The following is a 21,437-nucleotide window of genomic DNA, read 5'->3' as shown; positions in this document are numbered from 1 at the left end:
TGGACTTCAGGCAGTGGAAAAATCAGTGGCAACTGTAGAATCCTTCAACTGTATGGATTCTATAATCGAAAAGGACTTGAAGTGACACACCAACATTAACTCCATTGTGATAAAGGTCTAGCATGTATTACCTTCAACAGTTCAGCCTACCCAAAGAGCTGTTGGTTCACTTCTTCCGGAAGTGGGCACAGAAAATCACTGACATGAAGGATCAGCACAGTCACTAAAACGGCATGCTTGATGGAAATACAACAAGTACAATGGGATCAGATTAAAAATTGTATGTTTTGAACAATGTAGAATGTATCTTCAATAGCTGAGGTTTGAGCTCCAGAACCTAAAGAGCAAATAGCTTTGTCATAAAACAATTAATTTATATTGAATTACACTTTCAGCCTGAAGTTTGTAGTTGAGTGTAAAGTTCATTCAATATACCTTACTTCAATTTTGCAGTATAATTGGCAGTACTAAAGCTAAGGTCTGATCTTCAGCCATGAGTTTGTCATTCTTAATTTAAAAATATTTACTTAATTGATTATATATTTATATTGATTGAATTCAAACAGATGTAACATTATTTGTTCTTGGCAACCTCTCTGTCTCTTTCTTTCTCTCTCTCTCTCTCATAAACATAGAAAGACAAATGTACAGTTTTATTTGTCTATATTTTAATAAAATAAAAGATCGTGATGACCTCGGTGAAGGTCTGAATGATGTCTTTGCCAAATGCAGGACTCTTGAAAGTTTCTGTTTAAATTAAAAAGTGCAGTTAACATTTTCAATTCACTTCTGTTTTATCTTGTTATATTGTCTTTGTATTACTCTCCGAAAGAACAAACACTTAGGATTTAGTTGTTGTAAATGCAGCCTATTTTAATTTTATGTGTACAATGCACTATTCAAAACACAGAATGGCTAATAAATATACAAATAAATATGGTTAAATACCAGTAAAATATCATTTAACTCTAATTCACAAAACCTAGAACATTCAGGCCTTTGTATTTGTGGTCAGAATGTGGTTTAGTACTCGATTAGTGGTCGACGCTGGAAGCCCTTGAGGGTTTTGCACAGTTTCAGTCTCCCCTCAAAGGAATTTTCCTGTTCCATGGAAGTCTGGGAAAAACACCAAAACATTCATCTGTGATGTGAGGTTGGGACAAATAAAAGAAAAGTCTACCAAAATGTTTACATCTTCGGTTATAAAGTTCACCTTACCATAGGGTGCGAGTCATCCAGCAATGTGTCATAAAAGCATTTCTATTCACACAAAACAATGTAAATAACTTATTAGGTGATTAGTGGGTTTGCTTCAAATCCATCAGATTGTTTTAATCTGTCAAATTATGCCCTTCAGCACCATATCAGGAAATATATAGCTGCATTACATCAGAAAGCAGTTAAAACCTTTTTCTAACATGTGTTTAAAATGGTGATTTTCAATTTATACCTGCATAAGGTCATCAATGCTCCTAATCACTGACAGGTCCAGGATGTGGTCTGGGTCACTGTAATCTTTAAATGTTGCCCGGTAGTACCTGAGCTCGCCCATAACTCTAAGTAGGCATTTGTCCTACAGAGAATAAATGAAATGAACAGGGTGTCAATACATTCAGAAAATAATAACAAGAAACCTGCTTTTCTTAATATACCATTCAGCATACCTGATCAAAAGTGAAGTCAATGGTGTCTGAGCATTCTGACAGCTGCTGAGAGAAGATAGGCTTTTGTTGAATGGCTTAGGTGCTGCATTAAAATGAACATGGGAAACAAGGCACCCATCTGGTTTTCAAAATAGAGGGCATATCCATAGGCCAATAGTTACATGTTGGGTTGCAGTATGCCACCATACCCACTTTTTGCTACAGCCCTGGCACCAGAGCAACTTTGTCTGTATGGGCTTTCTGCCCTGTCTGGAGTGCATGTTTGTGACCCTTTAAGAGCTATCAAACTGCAGTGCTTGGCATTTAAAATTTATTATTCAGTAAAAGTTATTTCAGTAATAGCACTGTATTAAGATGCGTCGACCGTTCTAAAAATCTTACATATCACAAACAAATACCAACCAATAGACAGACAGGCAACTGTGAATATTTAATAACCAAAGAATTTTCGTCATCATTTGCACAAAATATTCCAGTCATTCCCGTTTGCTGTACTACAGCGCGTGGGGATTAAGTTTAGTCTGTCCCTTAATCTCTTCGTATCTCACCTGTGGCACGCAGACGGATAACGTTCGCGTCTTGAAGTACAGCTCCGCGCTTTGCTCCGTGCAGTTTAGTCCTCTGAACAGGCTGTCCTGTATGCAACAACAGTATATTTCATTTTATTGGGTTATTTTTATGAGCCGTGCACTGGCGATCTGCGCGCAGCCGTGGGACTTGGCGGTACTGAGCTGACGCAGTGCAGAAGAGAGCGACAAAGCGAACAAACCTGAAAGTAACACCAAATAACTCTTCTTGCCTAATGGCTGCAAGTGCATGCATAAATGAGAAGATACAGGAATCTGCCTTATCATGCTCTTAAAAACATGGGAATTAACGTACGTTTCGATTTACGTGGTAGAACTTCAGACATTGTGGCGTTCGGTTTTGCAAGAGCAAGTTTTGTTTAGTTCCTATTTAAAATCTTTCATTCAACCTTTTCACCTTCCTATTTAAACTCAGTTTCATCACTTTTTTTTATACTCTTTTTGGTTACATTTTTAACGATCATATGCAGTCTAAATTATCCAAATTCTACATTGCAAATAGGCCTAATACCTGAACTGTACATCTTGTATTGTGCAAAACAACATAGGTGTATATTTTCGTAGTCTAAACGCAAGTATCGAAATATTTTTCAATATGTGTGTACATGTATCAAAAATGGCATTTCAAAAGTGTGCACAAGAAGTCTAAAAAATAATAAGTTATTGTTATTCATTATAAAATGTCTGAAACCACGTGCTATAAAATGAAGTCAATAGGTTAGTTAGTGTTTTTTATGGGGCATTTGTTAAAGCCAACACGTCATATGGCACTGTCACAAATACCAGTGTGGTCTCTCAGTAAGAAGCACACGCTCCAAGCTTAACCTTGGTAATCTAGGAATTTACAAAAGCGTAGCTTCCTCTTCTCTGTGGTAGTGTGTGACAATTTGTCTTTACATAACCTTTATGCATTAATTGATACTGTAAATATGTTGTCAGTATTTAACATACTGTATCAACTTTAGAAGTCAATACACATTTAGAACTACCATAATCAATATACACTACTGTAATAGTCCTTTAAAAACTTGGGTTGATTAGTTGTTTTCTATTTCTTCTGCAAAAACAATGATAAGCTTAGAGAAACAAAGTTTCTGCAAGTAAATAATTTATTAATCATTTTCTTTAATATTTCTGTACACCAAGATTCCAGTCATCTTGCAACACTTAAACCTGTGAAAAAGCACATATGTCTATTAAATGGGCAAAAAATAAAGCTGATGTTCTTAAAATACTGATTGACAAAATAGCTCACAAAAGTTCAACTCCCACCAAACCTGGCAGTCTCATACAAGGAAGTGTTTTGCTTTTTATTCTACAATACATTCATGTTTTCTTACATGGGGTCTGTCAGCATACCTCATCCTGTTCGATTCTAGTCAAAATCTTCTCTGTGTTATGGGTGGGACAGACAGCTACTTACATCTTACTTTAGCAGATATTCTCTTTATCCTTATTTGATATTGCAGTGTAAGCTTGCTCTAGTTGTTCAGTTAGGCAAAGGAGGTACAGAAGGACCCGCAAACAGGACCAGCTCACTGGCAAACAGATTGCTCTGAGCTGGTGTCTCAGAATTATTAAGCACTCTGCAAAATCAGTAGGTATTTTGGAGGGAATCCAAGACCTACTTTGATAATAATAATCTCATGGACATATCTACACCAGATGGGTCTGTGGTGTCAAAACTTTAGTTTTGCCTGCTGTCTATGGGCCTGCATTGACCTATATAATTCTCCACTTCAGTGTGTGCATGCACAAAAGCTTGTTGGCCTGTTTGTCTGACATACATCCACACAAAGCTTGTAACATGGGTAAACAAAATAAAGATGGGCATACGTCTAGTTAAAACTGACATGAAGAAAAGCTCTGTGCATATGCTACCACGACATATAGGGTTAAGCTCTGCCTCAAGCAGGCCATTGTTGCTGCAAAGGCCTCCAGAGGGTGCCAGGAATAGGAGTCACAGGGAGCATGCTCCTTTTCTTTTGGACTTCTCTGCCAGGTGCCTCTGCTGACTATGTGCATGCCTGGGAATCAAAGGTAAAGACAAAAACAAAATTGACTAAAGAGCTCCCAAAATTGAGCCTTATGTTCATAAACCTATGGTTTAGCCTTATGGTTCATAAACCATAAACCTGGTGAGGTCCTCCACGTCCACCAGCATGGCATCCTGCTCCACATGGAGTTCATCCCTGAGGACCAGCAGCTGCACAAGCTCCTCGTTTAGACCTGCAGCAGGACTGGGTGTCAGGGCCGCAGAGCACACGGACATCCACCAGGCCGACTTTTCCATTAGATTTGCTTTGAGCATTATTAGTTTGGGTCTAGTTTAAGAAGATGCATATGAGCATTTCTTATATATCAAAGATCAAATACAGAACTTAACATGTGCCCAACCCCCCCCCCCCCCCACACACACACACACACACACACGCACAAAAAAATCACAAATAAGAATGTTTGGTGTTTGGATGCATAAGGTCCATTGGCCGAGGCATGACCTCACCTTGTATCTGTGAATGGAGGTCATTAGTGATGACTTGGAGTTGACCCAGGCTCATCTCCCTCAGGTCTATGGGCCTCAGACTCCTCTTCATCAGACTCTCACTGATGTGAGGCAGATGCGGCAGCTGTAACAACAGAGCATTGATGAATTGCTACCGTGCTGGCCAGCTCAGGGGGATAAAATAACAAAAAGTGAGAAATAAACTTAAAATAGACAATAGTCTTTGGCAAACACAGCACTGTGAAGAAATTAATTACTTTGTTCCTTTTTCTCCACTGATAATATGACATCCAAAAGAAGAAGTGTATTTGATGGGTGCGTTGTGTCTTTTTAGTTGTACTGTTGATTTAGAAAGGTAGAGGAGGTGACTTATGGAAAAGCAAAGCAGCAAAGCAGCAAAGCAGCAACCAGAATTTCTCAAAGGTCTCTTGCATACAGAAAGTGCTCCTACTGAGTGACATTGGTAACTGCCAGTCATGTGATGACCTCTGTCTTTTCTGTAACGGCAATGACACAAGACGGGCATCCAAACTTGCCGGGGTTGCCCTTCACTTTCTCATATCTTTGCAGGGCAAGTCCTGGGTGTCATGAGTCGGCTCAGTGACAGCAGCGATAACAGGAGTATGGTACACTAACATAACATGAGGGAGAGTGGAATTTTTACCCTTTATTGAAGAGTTCCAGTGCAATGTGATTGAATGGATTGGCCGTCACTGCAAATTCTCAAGAACTTATATGATTCTGCTGTTTGCAAGGTTAGTGAGAAGGAAAGCTGAGGGGCTGAAGCATTTCTTACAGCTTAATTCAGGAAAAGGGCAGAAAAAGTTCCCCTGCTTGTCTTAATGGTCCCTTATAGAGATTTGCCTTACACAATGAGCCAAACTCCTTCGGGGCAAGAACTCGGTGGGCCTAATTATGTGCATCTAAATTCCTTCAGAGAATATGAAAGTGTTGTAAATATAGCTTGAATTGAACTATAATTGAATATATTATTATTGATCTTATTTATTTTGCAGGAAATATTGCATACTTGGCTAAATTCCTTTCATTAGCCATTAAACATGATGAAAAACTAGGCTGGGAACTTTGTCACAGAGAGAATAGTTAATGTCTATTGGCCTTAGCTCAAAAAGCAGCCCTTAAAAACATAAGGCTCCAAAACATGATATTGGTGTTTTTTTCATTACTGTGAAAAGCAAATCAATTGGAAATACATAGAGTTAATTAAAATTATATCTGAAGCTAAAGACATGCTATTAAAAGTATGAAGAAAGAAATTCTACTAGACACATAAAGGTTTGTATGTGTGTGGGGGAGAGAGCCGGAGAGAGACAGTGAGAAAGACACAGACCAGGTCAGCCACGGGGGACCTGCGGTGTAGCTGGACCTGCCTCTCCACCTCCACCTGCATGCGGGCCATGGGACGAGCGAGGGCAAGCGCCCCACGTGCTTCCTCCTGGAGGCGCCGCTGGAGCCTCCAGAACTCGCCATCTTCCGAGTCCAGGTCCTCTTCACCCGTGTCCCGGTCCGACAACGATGAGCTCTGCTTACTCTGCAGAGAAAAAGGGTTACAAAAAAACACACACACACACACAAAAAAAACCCACCTAGCATGCTCAGCCTGGAATTAAATTCCATACCAAAATTAAAATCCCACAATGCTCAGTAGAGACAGCATAGCTACAGCATAAGGTGTAATATTTAACATACAATGGCACAATGTGCCACAGATTCATGCAAAAAAGTGCAGTAATGCCTTTACCACAGGGGACAAGGGAGTGTCAAGGCTCGTTTCTGTTCTACTGTCTTCCGCATCACTGTCCTTATCACTGCTACTGTCATTCACGAAACACATCTGTAGGTTCACCCCATTCTGAAGCCTAAAACCCAATATGAAAAAAAAAACCCAATAAGAAAAAATAGAGACAAACATGGCCAACATGTTTCATTTAGCATTTAATGTTATGCTTATCCAGTATTCTCTCTGGCATAGTTTGGGTTATTAATGCAGCTTGACATTTATTGGGTTTTAGTGTAGTTCTACATTAATCTTTTAATTGTGAAAAATCAGACTACACATGAGCAGCTTTGACTCAATAATTGAAACAAGATGGTTAAATTGTGGATGAAAAGAGGATTATTCTAGATGTTTTCTTCACAAAGCCCATAACTCCTGCGACAACGGAATCAATGAAAAGTAACTCAAGTAACGTGCTCAAGCAACTTTTAGTCACATGTCCACATATTTGAGAATATGTTGATGTTTTTTAATCGTGGTATAGAAAATTACACCGCTAAATATTGGCAAAAAAAATGGTATTTCCTAGTCTGGTAAAACAAATAATAAAATATTCCAACAAGTAAGCCTCAGCAAAAAAACCCTCTGTTTTGCTCCATGAAATCAGTCTGGTATCACTACCTCACCAGATCCTGTCTGGTATCACTACCTCACCAGATCCAGTCTAGTATCACTACCTCACCAGATCCAGTCTGGTGTCACTACCTCAGTGGATCCATGGTGTTTTATTATACTTTTTATAAACAATTGTACAATCTGTTCATTAAACAATCTCAGAACCAGATCTTCCACAAACAGCATGCCCTCTTGTGGATAAAGTGACAAAGCTCCTGTAAATTCTAAAGCATTGGCTCAGAGATTTTCAAACCACAGACCTCATGGTCCAGGTGCTACAGATTTTCCAACCTCCCTTAATCTAAGAGTCAGATGTGATGACAAAGCAGCCAAGCAGTTACATGAATCATTTAATCATCTACAAGGGATTACAAATCCAGGACCGGATTTGGAATCAAGGTCTGGATTTGAACACCACTGCACTAGCTGATCATATATTCATATTCTCATTTTGACCAGCCTGAGCCTATTACTGCTTATTAATGCAACCAGACCATATAAGAGAGAATGCATAGTCATTCTTTCACACCCAAATTTTCATATGAACATACTGGTCAACAGTAGTGGCTACTGCTTAAGATTATGAATGCAGTAATTTATAATATATATCCCTGCACTTCCAACCAACCTGCGATAATAATGAAGTTCATACGGTAAAGTGAAAATATCAGTCATGTTAATGACATTCCATTAAATGTTACTAAGCATCTCTTCAAAGCATAAATATCTAATCATAACAGATATGCCAGATATGTAGCTCAACACACCATCAAGGAAACACACAGAAGTTCTGAGTAACAGTGCTGGTGAGCCACACACACACTCCCACCCACCGTGAGGGCACGCAGTTTTTACCCATCCTGCTGTAGCCAGTGAAGAGCACGGGCCCGTCGTCATAGAAACTGCCTAGGGCCAGCTTCTGTCTGATAGACTCCCTCTCGTTCCTCTGGGCCTGTGCGTACACGCAAGCATAAAATGCAGTTTATGCTAGCTCAGCCATGAGCCTCACATACCTGTTTAATACTCAATGGTGAAAAAAGAAAATTTTGAAGGTCAGGGGCAGGGGTTTCCACTATTCTCATTTACTAATCTGGGGCTGGGGGGGGGGGGGGGGTATAGCTCTGAGTCTATACAGATATGATGCCTAGGGTCTGTTCAGGGACCCCGCCCCTGTTGACACATCGGATAGCATGACTAATGCTCCATCAAGCTCCATACCATGCCATCCATCTATACAAACACAACTGTTCACCATTCTCAATGATTCATTACCATAGCAACACAAACAGCCTGCTTCAAGCGAGCTGGCAACTAATGGCGTCACTGCGGCCCTTGTCCGTCTCAGAGACGTATAACCCCCATGTCCTCTCCTCTCTCTTCCCCTCTCCTGGGACCACAGCGAAGGTGTGAATGTTTTCAGGTGGATACAGAGCACCCCTCCCGCAACTCCACACCCCCTTCGAAAAAGAAAAAACAGGAAAACAGAAAGGAAGAAAAACAGCTGCCCCCTGCTCTCCTCCACCCTCTGCCTCTGGAGCCACACCCCTCGGCTTTGCCAGTCAAAGGACACTCATATTTTATGTCAGTCCAAGTAAAGATTTTGCATTTTCTTCTGTTTAGGCTTGGATTTAATAAATAGGCATTCGAAAGCGCATGCTTCTGCCCACATCCTGCCATGACACATCATTAGAACAGTCTGTGATGTAACATCAGTTATTTGAGATGGCTTTCTGGAACATTCTGGGAGAGCTTGAACAGCTTGAAATCCTCCCACTCGCTTCTAAGGGCTGGGAGAGAACCAGGTGCTGTTTTACTGCAGGCTGACAAAGCCTTCTGAAGAAAACAATGACCCACAGATTCCGAACAGGACCCAGACAAGCAGAATTACAAGCAAGAATGGTTTCATCTCTTCTCCTTATTTCTTGTATTGCTACTACATTTCAAAAACACCCAGTTTGATCTAAAAAGAAGAAATTTGCCATGACTGTGTAAGCATATATATATATGTGCATTTAGGCATTTTATCAATGCAGATAACAGACCTAGCATAAATCTTTGACACCACTCACAACAAACCCTTTAAAGTTTAAATAAAACCAAGACAGCTAAATATAATAATTTATCCATACACATAAGCCAGTATATTTATGGTTGGGAAAGTGCTCACAGATCACATGCAAAGCTGGCAGACTACCAGAGCCCTCTCACCTGGTAGAGACATTTCTCCTGGTGCACCATCCTTTCAGCGCACGGCAGAGTGCGGCGATGGCAGCAGCACCGACCCCGCCTTCCACTGCAGTGTCTGAGAGGCACCCCAGAGAGGCAGTGCTCTGCATCTGAGCGCATGCACGCGCTCAAGCACACACACACACACAACACACACACACACACACACACACACACACACACACACACACACACACACACACACACACACACACACACACACAAACACCACTGAGGTGGAACAGAGGAGGGAGAGAGAAAGTGGCACAGAGAGAGACAGCGAGAATAATAGAGCGATCCTCGTCACAGGCGTCACATCACATGAGAGGCAGCGAAAGGTACCACAATTATGTGAGAAAAAGACACATGAGGAAGGGAGGGTTCACACATTTATGCAGATTATAGACACTTGCATCATCTTGGTCAGAGCAAATCTAATCCAGTTAAAAATGATTTGCGCATTATGTCTGGTATTATAAACACAACCAAAAGGAAAGTATAGACAGTAATTCAATCAAATACACTTTAGTCAGAGATGCAAGGCTTTGCTGAACACGCGAGCAGAGGCAGGAGTATTCCTATATAATATATAAGGTTTATATATATATATATATATATATATATATATATATATATATATATATATATATATAAAATGTTCACGTCTCTTCAGTTTTTCAGGCCTTTTACATATGGTTTCCTCAAATTGACACTTGTATCATTGATAGTAATATCAAATTAAGTAATAACCAGACAATTCAAACTGTCTTTGGCTCAAATAACACTTTTGTGCTGTTGCAGTGTACCAAGTACTAAACACCCCATTGCCATTTTGTTCTCCACACACCACCAACACTTCAGGACATGAGCAGAATCTGAGGACTGTGCTGCCCTCAAACTGTGCCTGCTCACTGATGTGTGTACAACCAATCACAGTAGCCTTGCTTGTCACCACCTTCACTGCACGACTGAATGATCTTAATTAGTCCTGCATGTACTGTAACTTCCATTGGCCCCCACAAGGAGCTATCATAATTAATATCATATTTAGTGAAGTACATCTGGCAGTCAAGTACATCTAAATGTTTCAAAATGATTCAAAAGTTGAGTGAATTCGGGATCAAAGTGAGCATTCTATTGGCCTGCAACAAGTCCAGAAAATGACGCTACCTTTTGTACTTTTGTCCTTTGATCTGGCTGGCTGCCATGACTCCCTGTGGGCGCTGGTATTACGAGTCCAACAGCTCCCCTGTCAGAGCTCTCGCATATCCATGGATACCATCAACACTGTTCAGGCCACAAAAACACCCGGACAACACTGCGGTGCACTGCCGCAAAAGTTGCTGAGGTCAGTGTGTGTTCAGATCGGCGCGATTGGAGTTCCCCACTTTTACACATGTCGAGTTCTGGACTGAAAAAAAGTCTGGGGGGATCTCGGGCTACTGTGGATTGAATGTCCTCTCATTAGAAAGTGAGTGGAGAGGCTTTAGCCAAAAGAATGTCTCAATTCAGGGATATGAAATAGTGAGGAGAAGCTCTCAGTAAGCAATATGGTTTAAGATGAAAGACAAGAGCAGGACAGTTTGAATTCAGGTAAGTGCTGGAATAGAATGCTAGATTATTTCTGGAGAAATTTTCACATTTGTGGATTTTATAAGAAAAAAATATTCTTCTCTGACACAGTAATTCTACACTGAGCCTTTTGCAGGTTTGCATTTTCTGTGTTCTTCTTGTAGAAAATGTGTTTCTGTTGCTTTAGCTCATGGAACAGGAGAATGTGCAGATGCCGGAGGTGTCTCCAGATCCTGGCCGTGGCCTCCACGGAGTGCTGAGATACAGGAGGGAACTGCAGGACAGAAGAATCCGCCTTCAGGTGGATCCCTCAGTCCCCCTGTACTGAGTAACAGCTCCTGGCAATAATGCTGCTTTTCAAAAGCATTAATGTCAGTTTTTTTCTGTGAGAAATATACAGTGTGAATAACATTAACATATATATCCTAGCCTCAGTCATATAGCGACCTATCAGCGACCTGTGAATTTTGTGGCACTACTGCGAAACCTCCACTTGAACCAGTGCACACAGACTCAGAGGTGGGTTTAAAGAACCCAGGTTAATCACTGGCTATCTTATCAGTGTTGAATAAAACAGGAGTTCTTACTACTGAACATCAAACACTTCTCTCCTGCTTGTAACATCTCAGCTCCATTTCCCTCCATTCTCCAGGACTTCTGCTGTCTACGGTACAGGGAGGTCTTTGAGGAGGTGGTCCAGGAGACAAGGATTGCTCTGAAGCTGTCTGAAGAACAGTCCGGGAGATGTGTGCAAGCAGGTGATGTCTCCAGCAGTGGGGAGGTGGAGCAGGAACTAGGAGCTGGGGAATCTGGGAGCATGGAACAGAGGTCAGTGAGATTCTAACAATTTGTGGGTGTACAATAAGGTCTGGTACATCTGACAGGGTTTTACAATGACCCATTTGCTCTTGGTCTCCCCATGTGTTTGAAAGAAAGATTGCAACAGAAAGAGTTGGAGAGGTACTACCTAGAGGCTGCAGAAAGATTGTCTTCAGAGATTAGTGAGTACATGGTCTTATTCTAGCATTCTGACTTATGCCAGAAACCTATTTAGGAGGCATTATGGAAAACAACCATAAATTACATAAACTCACAAATTACTAATCCTGACGATGTAATTGCATTGTTTCAAATATCAAACAGGGATCATCCTAAAATCGATCTCTTTATCTGAATCTTACTTTAATGTGCTTGACACAAAATATGTATTAACCCTATGGGTTCCTAAACACTTGTTAGTGCACCAATACAACACATTAAGAACAATACTGTATTAATAATCTGTATTTTATTTGATTTAGTTAGATACTTTAGTTTTTAAATGTTAAAAATATGGCAAATGACTATTTTCCACCTCTCTTCAGGCTTGTTCCACACCAACACCATCAGTTTCCGGCTTTCTGGCTCTGTACCCATGGAGGAGAGCCGGGCTACAAAGCAGGACTGCAGCGAAGAGAGGAAGCCAAACCTGTGGAACTGGCACAGCACTTCCGGATCCAGATCAGCTGAATTTGGTCTTTCCCATCATCAGGTGAGTACATGTATCAAATGTCATCACACATGGGGATGATGTTAAAAAAAACAAAACAAATACCAAATGTAATATTTCAACATAAACTAGGTAACTGAATGGTTATGGCCTTCCTTATTATAGAACAATGCAAGGTTCATCCAGAAGTTTTACACAAATGGGAATAAATTTCTCACTGGGCTTCCAGATGGTTCTGCCCAAGTTTTGTATCCTTTCAGAAATCACAGTTCATAAAATCTCAGTTATTTTTAATAGATCATGAGTGCTGAATGCTGAAGATATTCTGGTTAATACATTCTTATTAATAAAAATGATAATCAAATGATCTAAATTATGTCACAAACTTTTTTTTTTACATCAGGGATAGCATCATAGCTATGAGACTAGCATCATTAAATAAACATGATGACATAATTAATGGCATAGTTAATGTCCTCATTTAAATTAGACTGAATAAGCATTATGTACCTCTTCCAATCCAAACAATGTAAAACATTCCAAAAAATTAAGAGAGCATGTATTTTATATGTGAATATTTTCCTTATTCCTTGGTCATGTAGCTATCCCTCAGGAAATTTGGCCATCATCCTTCTCACAAATGAGAAGGATAGTGTCTGTGTTGTTCATGATGATGTCAGCACCTATTGCCCAATCAGAGCCTTGTTCCAGTCCAGTGGCAGAGCCACATGTTACCATGGCAATGGCAGTGTCTGGTAAGGTCAACCAATCAGCTTTATCTTAGCTTGCCAGTGGACTGATTATTGATTGACACTATGAAACAAGAGCACTTGGCAGAAGAGCTAAAGCCCATGCAGTGCTGAAACCATTATTTTTCTCCATGCAGATTGTAATATCCAACATATTACACAGAAATGTATACAAATACCTTTAAATATTACCAGTACGTGAAACAAAGTGAAACAAAGTTATTTGATAAATGTAGCATTTTTCCAATGTTAAAGGCAGATGGAACAGGCTTAACTAGATCACATTTATCAAATAACTTATTTGTTTCACTTACATACTGGTAATATTTTAAGGTTTTGTAATAAAAGGCAGGCATATCCATCTCATTCAGGCTGAGCATGGACACATGGGGGGGGCAGAGTCTGGATGAGGGAGGAACCAGGACTCGTAGGTGGAGCTGGACTGACCACACCCAAACACCCACACCCCTCAAACCTATCTTTCTGTCACTTAACCAAAACGTGGGGGTCAGAGTTCTGGGACGACAGCACATCTTTGTGTCCTTCCTGGCATCAGGACAGCAAACTCGGTTCACTGTTGGTAGCTGCATAAAGGTATGTCTTTAATTTGCGTCTATACCTATTTATGCCTGTAGACAATTCGAGAAGCTGCCTAATATTAAACTATGCCATCCAACTGATTTACCACTGAATATTTTTTTTCAAAATAAAAGGTGAGCTGCTACCTGTTTTAAAAGCAGCTCACCTTTTATTTTCAAAAGAATTTCAGTGGCAAATTAATTTTAATAGTAAAAATTTGTTCAGTCTGGAAATCCACCCTCTAGAAAAACAAGTGTGTTTCTTATTTGAGCGAATACCAGAATACAACACTTTAACATTAGGGCAGAAATAGAGCTGCGCTCATGGCCTGCCTTTCTCCGTAAGCAAACACAGCTGAAGGAGGGAGACTCCCCTTCCCGCAGACCTCCCCTGTGCAAAGAAGAGCTGTTCTTGCTGGCGTGCCGTGTGTACATAAGGCTGGCGCTCATACGGCCCAGCTGGTGCCATCATCGGCCTGCCGACTCCTGGCACCAGCTGGTCAGGCCCCCTCCTGGCCTCCTTGCAGTGGGCCGGAAGCTCCTGAGCCTGAGCCAGAGAGTGCACATGGCGGACGCAGACAGAGCCTTCATCCAGCACTGCCTGCAGGACTGCCAATGAGCTTGTTTTATAAAACTGACCTTTAACCTGTTTAAATGCACTGCTGTACAAGAACCAGATTTAATTAACATCTTATCCACTAATGCGAATATTGCTTGTCATTTATGTATATTGCCACATGCAAATGAGCACATGCTGAATAAGTCTGCTTAGTCTTTTGTTTACTGTAGACTTGTTAGCATTAACTTTCATTGGGACATCACAGACTTATGGTTTACAAACTATTGTTTAGAAGAATGAATTTAACCACTGGTAAATAGCCCTGATGAGATATGTACATGACACACATGAATTAAAACATTTATATACTATAAAGCCCAAATGCTTATTCTGGGTTATTCTTGAAGAGGCACAACAATCCCCAGATTCCTGTAGCTGACATAAATATCACTTTTACCTCTTATAAACAATAATGGTTAGAATATTAAAGGAATAGTTTCCCATATGGACCATTCACCTTAAACTTAGGTTTACACAAACAGCATCCAGTGGATCAGCCACATGGTCTGGATTATCATGCACATGTGATCTACTGCAAAAAGATAAAACTTCACCTGAGACAATCTTATTACAACCAGGCTAAGACTGGCACATTGATAACTTGTTCAGAGCTGTCCACAAACCTTAATAAAACTGATTGTAATTTGAAACAGCAAGAGTACACTACAAAGCTGCATTTGCCTTCATAAGAGAACATGAAGTTCCAGTTTTAGTTTCAGAACTGAAATGAAGAAACAGGACATTTTAAGTAATATTCTGCATTTTAACTACATTTATGGCTATAAAGACAATGTGCTGACACAGCACACACACCCCCCGCCCCTTTACAATAGTCTGCAGTCATGGCCAAGTTGAGAGACTGACTCAAATTTTGGTTTTCAATGTTTACTGCCTGTTTTTTGTCAGATATTTATATGGTATAGTGAAGTACAATTATAAGCATTTCATACATTTTAAAACTTATTGACAAATACATCCAGTTTAAGCAAAGACTAATATTTAATGTTGACCCTTCTTTTTTTAAGACTTCTGCAGTTTGCCTTGGCATGCTGGATATCAGCTTCTAGGCAAAATCATGACTAATGGTAACCCATTCTTTCCTAATCAGTGCTTGGAGTTGATCAGTTTTTGTTTGCCCACCCTCTTTCTGAGGATTGAGCACAGGTTCTCAATGGGATTCCGATCTTGGGAGTTTCCTGGCCATGGACCCAAAATTTCAATGTTTTGTTCACCTACCCACTTGGTTATCACTTTTGCCTTATGACCTTGTGCTCCGTCATGCTTGAAAAAGCATTGTCATCACCAAATTGCTCCTTGATCATTGGGAGAAGTTGCTCTTTGAGGTTTTACCATTCCTTATGCATGGCACTTTGACAAACCTTTGAGCAAACCTATTCCCAAAATTTGTGTCTCAAAACTTTTGGCCATGATTGTATGCACTACACTATTACAAAATTGGACCAAAGTACAAGATATCTCAGATACATCATTGATAGAATTACTTTATTTATTATTTCAGTTAACATGTTCAGATATAGAAAGAAATGTAATTGTTAGGGAGCTCAATAAAGTAACCAACACATTGTCTAATGTTAAATAACCATGATTTGGTCAGCTTAAGTTAAGAAAGGTACTGGATCTATTAATAAACAATGCAATGACAATTCAGCAGTAATTAGAAAAAAAAAAAAACTTTCCTAAACACTCTCAGCCCATTATCGCATATTCTCTCTTGATAAAACAAAGGAGCTGTAAAACCTTAAATGAACCATTATTCCACAGCATTTGGGCTTCAGTAGTAGCAAACGTCCACAGCTGTTGCCATGGACCCCAAGCTCTCATCTGTGGGTGGGGCATCCCCAGGTGGTGTGGCGAGGAGTAAGCAGGACATCTGGTCTACACTAGTAGATCTTCTACTTTCAGCACAAACCTTCATAAACGTCTCCTCACAACCGTAGGAGAGATCCACCTCAAGACTGGAGAAATTAGTAAACGGTTAGACTGAAGAGCATGCAAACAGAAATACACCAAATAATAATTACAACAATGATTCATTTTCATAATGGATGGCAGTTGGCAGGTCCTAAATTATATGCATGTAGATTGTCCAACAGCTGTTCATACATGGAGAGGCCCTAGGCTCCAGACGGTGGGGCAGAGGCAGGGTTAGGAGTGATGGCGCAGAGTTCTGTCCATGGGCACATTCATTTTTATCTCATTCTCCAGGATCTGCACCAGCTGCTGCATTGAGGGCAGGTGGCCTGACTCCAGCTTGGACCAGACTGGAACATCTATCCAGAGTCACAACGCCCAACCGTTAAAATCATATTATTGATGAAAGCTTATATACTTGGTAATGGCAACGATTTGAATCAGACTAGCATATCTGATCTGCCATTTACCTCACTTTATTTACTAGGCAATGGGGGGGGGGGGGGGTAGTCATGAGAGATAACAAAAGGACTAGTATATTACTATACAGAACTAGCTGCATTAAATGGTCTTTAAGAAGGTATGGTTAAAATGTATGCAACTGAGCATACTCCTGCTTTACATTATGCTGTTAGCAAAAATAATCACATTTTGGACAAGCAAAAAGGTCAAAGAAATGAACAAGATTAAGAACATCCCTCAGTAACAGATTTATTTTATAGCTAACTTGTGACATCCATAAATCCTGTTACCCAGACTAAATGTATATTATGTGCTGAATGCGTTTTCCCCATTACTGATTAATGAAAACTAATATTGGACAACGGTCCTTACCATTCAGGGAGATCTCAAAAGCACCCGTAGACATGCACTGGTTTTCAATCATGTTACTGAAGAAGAACACCATCATGCAGGCATATATCTTGAGAAAACAAGGGGCAAGACATGGCAGAATAATTAGAATCCATGACAAAGCTACCAGGCCAGATTCATAAAATTTGACGGTAACCAGGCTATGCTTTGCAAAAACAATGTGCAATACATTATTTCATTTGTATTCATTAAGTTACTATGGGAATAGTCAACTTACTGCTGTGCTAAATTCACCTGCACAATCAAAACCAGTTAAAATTGGCATGCAAATGAAGCAGACTGACCAAAGAGATGAATGACCAATCCCAGATGTGAGACCAGTGGTACGCTGATAACTGCCAGTTACATGAAAAACTAATGAATCTGTAACTTTCACCAAGACTGGAACTGCATGGTGACACAGATGATATCAGTATGTCTAAACCACACCAAAGCAGCAAAACTACATATCTCCTGAGTCTATATCTGTTTACAGTTTCTTTCTCTCCTACAACTACATTTGTATTTCACCTTTCTCTTCGTGTATTCCTACTATTGCAGTTGCAAATTTTTCTGTCATAACCCTCCAGACAGATCAAAAAATGTGTCTTTTAAATAAATGAGAGCGAAGGAGAGATCAGTGGATAGCTCCATACATCATGCCATTGGTAAATACCTAGTGATGCACATTCATGAAAGAAGTTTTTAGCCTCTAGACAAGCATTATCTTCGAGATCACTTATTAAAGCATTAATGACAGGGATAGGTTCAGGCTAGCACTACCACATCAAAGTGAACATTATTTGTCTTGCTTACAGTTAGCAAAACAATTGATTTTAAAGTTGCATTTTGTTTCTAGATAAATGTCTTAAAATCCAAACATCTGACCTGTGAGAAGAATACAAAACCAATAGGCCGCTTAGATCATCAAGATTTGGTCAAATGGCAATGGCACAAATTACACAACATTGAGAGGCAGCTACTGTTCAATCCTTGAAACAACTCCCAGAAAATCTCAGAGGTTCCTAATCCATTGCCACATTTAAATCTGGACTGAAAATATTTATGTCCTCCTGAGCCTTTGATTAAACATATTTTAGATTTTTTAATAATTGTGGATTTCCTTAAACAATGTATTATTTTTATTTTATACTAAAGAATTTCTCTCTTTTGAACTGTTTCATTTACCTTATGCTTTGTAAGTATGGCCTTATTCTTCTTTATTGAAAGCACTTTTAATTACTTCTGTGCATGAAATGTGCTAGCCCACTTAAATAAAACTGCCTTGCTTTAGAACAAGTCCAATAAAGAAACCATATGGAGTTGTCATTGGTTGTAATGTACTGATGCAAACAGACCCCGTGCTCACCTTGTTCTCTTGACTCCAAGCCCAAACACCTGGAGCCTGCATGCCAAAGAGGGCAAAAGGGTCCTTGCCCACAATGATCACACCAATCAGCAGTATTTTGAAAACAGAGAAAAAGAATGCAATGTACCTGGAAAAAAAGAGGCAGGAAGTAAAAAGGTGTAATAATTTAAATGCAAGATTCATCAAAGTGCCCTTCTCACCCTTGCCAGTATAATCACATAACCAACAAAATTACAATGAAATTGACAAAACTACACAAAACCTGTTACAAATCCAAAAAGTGTTATTTCTCTAATTTCTAATTTCTATTCTCATTTCTATCAATACCATTACTGAGTGATTTTAAAAGGAACAAAGGAAAAGGTTCCTTATAGATTTCAACCCAACATCAGGTTGTGAAGGAGACGGGCACTTAGGAAGGTTAAATGGGTGCTCTGGTCCCTATGCCAAGGAGCTGGTCTGGCCATTTACCTCCTATGAGACCCAGGTTCCAGTCCTGGGTAGGGTGGCTGCCTTTAGTCTTCATTACAAAGGTAAACGGGAAAACAAATTCTGGGTAGATCCACTACAAATTACAATAGCTCCTACTTCTGTAGCAATAAACCATTTAAAAAATTGTTTTTGTGCAAACCTATGAGAATTTCTTTTACACCTCACCTGTACACAGGCAAAGGAAGATAGTTCTCCCCCTCTATGCGGATGTCTGGGAATCGCTGGTACAGGGCCTGCGTGTACTCCTCAAACACCCGCTTGTATCCTCAGGATATACTGGAAATGTTGAACATCACACACTACACTTACAGTGACTAACAAGTGAACAGATAAGCAACACAAATGTGATGAGTAATTCATTGTCACATTGATACCAATAACGGGTTATCAATAGAGCTTTTCAGTCAGGACTGAATGGACTGACCTGTAGATTTGCTTTATCATTAGTGGTAATTAAGCAGAGGGCGGTTGCAAAAGGTTTGCCATCAACCAGATCTGCTTAATGCCATGCAAAATATCAGAAATGTAACCAAGCTTAACCAAGTCAGAACATAGGTATGCCTCAACTGTCCACGTTCTTATCTACAGCTTTTTAAATAAAGAAGATCTGGGTTCACAAAGGTTTATGATGAACTGAATATGGCGTAACGCTTGCAAATATCAAAATATACTTTTTTGTATATTCTCCTGGGGAGGATACCTTAGGACCTCGACTATACACAGTAGTTTTATGCTAAGAGCCAGGTGTTTTAAAATGCTAGAAACACTCCTGGTCAATAACATGTTTTTAAAACGCCAATAAAATGTTACTCAGTGCTATTCTTATAACGGTACTCAAAGTTGGGAAAAATACTGAGCACTGGATTTCCTTGAATGTGGAATATGCAACCTGATAAACTGGCTAATCTCGTTAATCGGTTAATATGCAAGGTAGTGGCCAAAACAGCTAGTTTATCTTGCTAACTGTTAACGCGCTATTTTGCACGGTTTCACGTTTTTGGAACTGTCAGATAGTTATATAACATTTAGCTGACTAGCTAGTAGTTATATTTAGCTATTACAAAGGTTCAAATATTAGCTACATAGTTTTCTTGGTTAGCTAACGCTAACTTACTTATTCTACAAACATTAACTTGCTAGCTTTAGGTGAGCTAACCTAGCTAACTAATGCTAGCAAACGTTAAGGGAATAGCCAACCTAAGTAACTTAAACGAAGAACAAATAAGGTATTTGACAGATTTATCTAAATAGTTGAGAACTAAAACACGAATTCAGACAGTTCTGCCAGTCTTTAGTTTTAAAGTTTTAAAGATTAGCTACCAGTGTAATCTATTTTAGTTAGCTAGGTAGCTAGCCTAGCTATGTTAACGACCCAAAGATAATTGAAGGTTGATTTGTCATTTCTTACCAAATCTGGAACTTTAGAAGTGGACCCGTGGCAAACTGCATCTTCATCTTTTTAACTCCGCTGTTATCGCCAGAAGCGCAATACAGAGAGCAAGCCCACAATATTAAAATCGAAATAAGTAACAAACGCATTCTCACGAAGCGTACGGCAAGTTAACCAGCTAGTAGAGGATACAGGAAGTTGAATGAATATTTAAAAGGATAGAATACGCGCGTTATAATTGGTTTTCGATTGGGTGACTGATTTTATGAAACTCACGCGGAGCTGTAACATTAAATAACTACGTATTTAAAATGAATGTATAATGTTCCATTTTTCCAAGAGCATGGAAACCCCTAGCCATGGCAGTAACATATCGTCATGATTGCAATAAAATGCAGATTCCATGTTGGCATGCTTTAAACATAGCATAAACGTAAATTATATTTACAGAGTTAAATCAAATGTCAGAGTCCATGTCCAGCTTGACCTTGCAACCCAAAAAAGCAAAAACAAATCTCAGCAAAAATCCGTTGACACCACACCGCAATCACTGTCTTTTGACTTTTATTTTGAAAAGACGTCACGGTGCAGTATGGCTTATCGACTAGCATGAACTCGTCGATACAGCAGTTAGCTAGCTACACATTTTGAAATGTTATCAAACTTCAAAGCCATTGTGTGGGGATAACTTAAGAATAAAAAAAAATGTAGCTGAGGTTTTAGCGTGTGCACTTTGTGTTTTCTTTAATTTTATTTAAAAAACAGGCGAATGCCGAACGCAGAGACATTACTATGGTTAGCGTTAAGAATACAAAAAGTCAATTTTGTAAACTGAGTTTGGTTGGAGAAAGAGGAGGCACCTACGATCTTCCGGTCGAGGCGGGGTTCAGTTTTGAGTACGTAGACATAAACCGAGATAACTTTCTTCTTCGCTCCCTTGAAAATCTTTCATCCACGATAGTCTAGTTAGCTAGCTAGCTACCTACCTGACGTCGTTTC

At 39.7% G+C, this 21,437-nt stretch overlaps 4 protein-coding genes across 8 annotated transcripts; 1 reads left to right on the top strand and 3 right to left on the bottom strand.

Moving 5' to 3' along the window:
* Window positions 1–668: 668 nt before the first annotated feature.
* Window positions 669–2,326, bottom strand: LOC118242979 (the record flags this gene model as incomplete). The annotated part of the gene is made up of 6 exons (XM_035536473.1): window positions 669–747; window positions 1,031–1,116; window positions 1,219–1,260; window positions 1,451–1,573; window positions 1,665–1,709; window positions 2,213–2,326. Coding segments are annotated over 6 exons (489 nt in total), but the record flags the coding sequence as incomplete, so codon positions are not given.
* A 1,016-nt stretch (window positions 2,327–3,342) lies between these two features.
* On the bottom strand, window positions 3,343–9,536 carry zgc:153615 (uncharacterized protein LOC777747 homolog). Its single transcript, XM_026998263.2, has 7 exons — window positions 9,379–9,536; window positions 8,004–8,122; window positions 6,520–6,637; window positions 6,109–6,309; window positions 4,758–4,881; window positions 4,387–4,480; window positions 3,343–4,278 (listed from the first exon to the last, which is right to left on the bottom strand). The coding sequence occupies exons 1-7, from the start codon at window positions 9,514–9,516 to the stop codon at window positions 4,212–4,214; spliced, it is 861 nt and encodes a 286-aa protein (XP_026854064.2). The 5' UTR covers window positions 9,517–9,536; the 3' UTR covers window positions 3,343–4,211.
* Window positions 9,537–10,686: 1,150 nt separating this feature from the next.
* LOC113570122 (glutamate-rich protein 6) lies at window positions 10,687–14,725 on the top strand. 3 transcript variants are annotated; one of them, XM_035536305.1, is made up of 10 exons: window positions 10,687–10,989; window positions 11,156–11,269; window positions 11,398–11,487; window positions 11,621–11,796; window positions 11,905–11,969; window positions 12,333–12,499; window positions 12,623–12,705; window positions 13,060–13,212; window positions 13,578–13,800; window positions 14,131–14,725. In XM_035536305.1, exons 2-10 carry the CDS (start codon window positions 11,159–11,161, stop codon window positions 14,401–14,403), a joined length of 1,341 nt encoding a protein of 446 aa, XP_035392198.1. In that variant the 5' UTR covers window positions 10,687–10,989; window positions 11,156–11,158; the 3' UTR covers window positions 14,404–14,725. The 3 variants fall into 3 exon arrangements, with proteins under 3 accessions (XP_035392198.1, XP_035392199.1, XP_035392200.1); XM_035536306.1 differs by lacking the exon at window positions 11,398–11,487; XM_035536307.1 differs by lacking the exon at window positions 13,060–13,212 and having other exon boundaries at window positions 13,719–13,800.
* A 1,155-nt stretch (window positions 14,726–15,880) lies between these two features.
* Window positions 15,881–21,386, bottom strand: selenot1a (selenoprotein T, 1a). Of its 3 annotated transcripts, none has more exons than XM_026998306.2 (7): window positions 21,303–21,386; window positions 20,457–20,516; window positions 19,214–19,324; window positions 18,557–18,683; window positions 17,170–17,257; window positions 16,528–16,694; window positions 15,881–16,379 (listed from the first exon to the last, which is right to left on the bottom strand). In XM_026998306.2, exons 1-6 carry the CDS (start codon window positions 21,344–21,346, stop codon window positions 16,570–16,572), a joined length of 555 nt encoding a protein of 184 aa, XP_026854107.1. In that variant the 5' UTR covers window positions 21,347–21,386; the 3' UTR covers window positions 15,881–16,379; window positions 16,528–16,569. The 3 variants fall into 3 exon arrangements, with proteins under 3 accessions (XP_026854107.1, XP_026854108.1, XP_026854106.2); XM_026998307.2 differs by lacking the exon at window positions 21,303–21,386 and adding an exon at window positions 20,887–21,004; XM_026998305.2 differs by lacking the exon at window positions 21,303–21,386 and having other exon boundaries at window positions 20,457–20,811.
* Between the last annotated feature and the right edge of the window lie 51 nt (window positions 21,387–21,437).

This window comes from Electrophorus electricus, chromosome 18 (genome assembly GCF_013358815.1).
Source record: "Electrophorus electricus isolate fEleEle1 chromosome 18, fEleEle1.pri, whole genome shotgun sequence".
In the NCBI taxonomy this organism is placed as follows: domain Eukaryota; kingdom Metazoa; phylum Chordata; class Actinopteri; order Gymnotiformes; family Gymnotidae; genus Electrophorus; species Electrophorus electricus.
This window is presented reverse-complemented; position numbering and strand designations above follow the sequence as displayed.

Coding starts and splice junctions, on each gene's coding strand:
- LOC113570122 (XM_035536305.1), top strand. CDS start 11,159: ATGGAACAGGAGAATGTGCAGATGCCGGAGGTGTCTCCAGATCCTGGC. Junction 12,706..13,059: donor GATGGTTCTGCCCAAGTTTT/GTATCCTTTCAG, acceptor TTGGTCATGTAG/CTATCCCTCAGGAAATTTGG. Junction 13,213..13,577: donor CATGGCAATGGCAGTGTCTG/GTAAGGTCAACC, acceptor CATCTCATTCAG/GCTGAGCATGGACACATGGG.
- zgc:153615 (XM_026998263.2), bottom strand. CDS start 9,516: ATGCGCTCAGATGCAGAGCACTGCCTCTCTGGGGTGCCTCTCAGACAC. Junction 8,123..9,378: donor AGGAGAAATGTCTCTACCAG/GTGAGAGGGCTC, acceptor GTGTACGCACAG/GCCCAGAGGAACGAGAGGGA. Junction 4,279..4,386: donor GACGTGGAGGACCTCACCAG/GTTTATGGTTTA, acceptor TTTGATTCCCAG/GCATGCACATAGTCAGCAGA.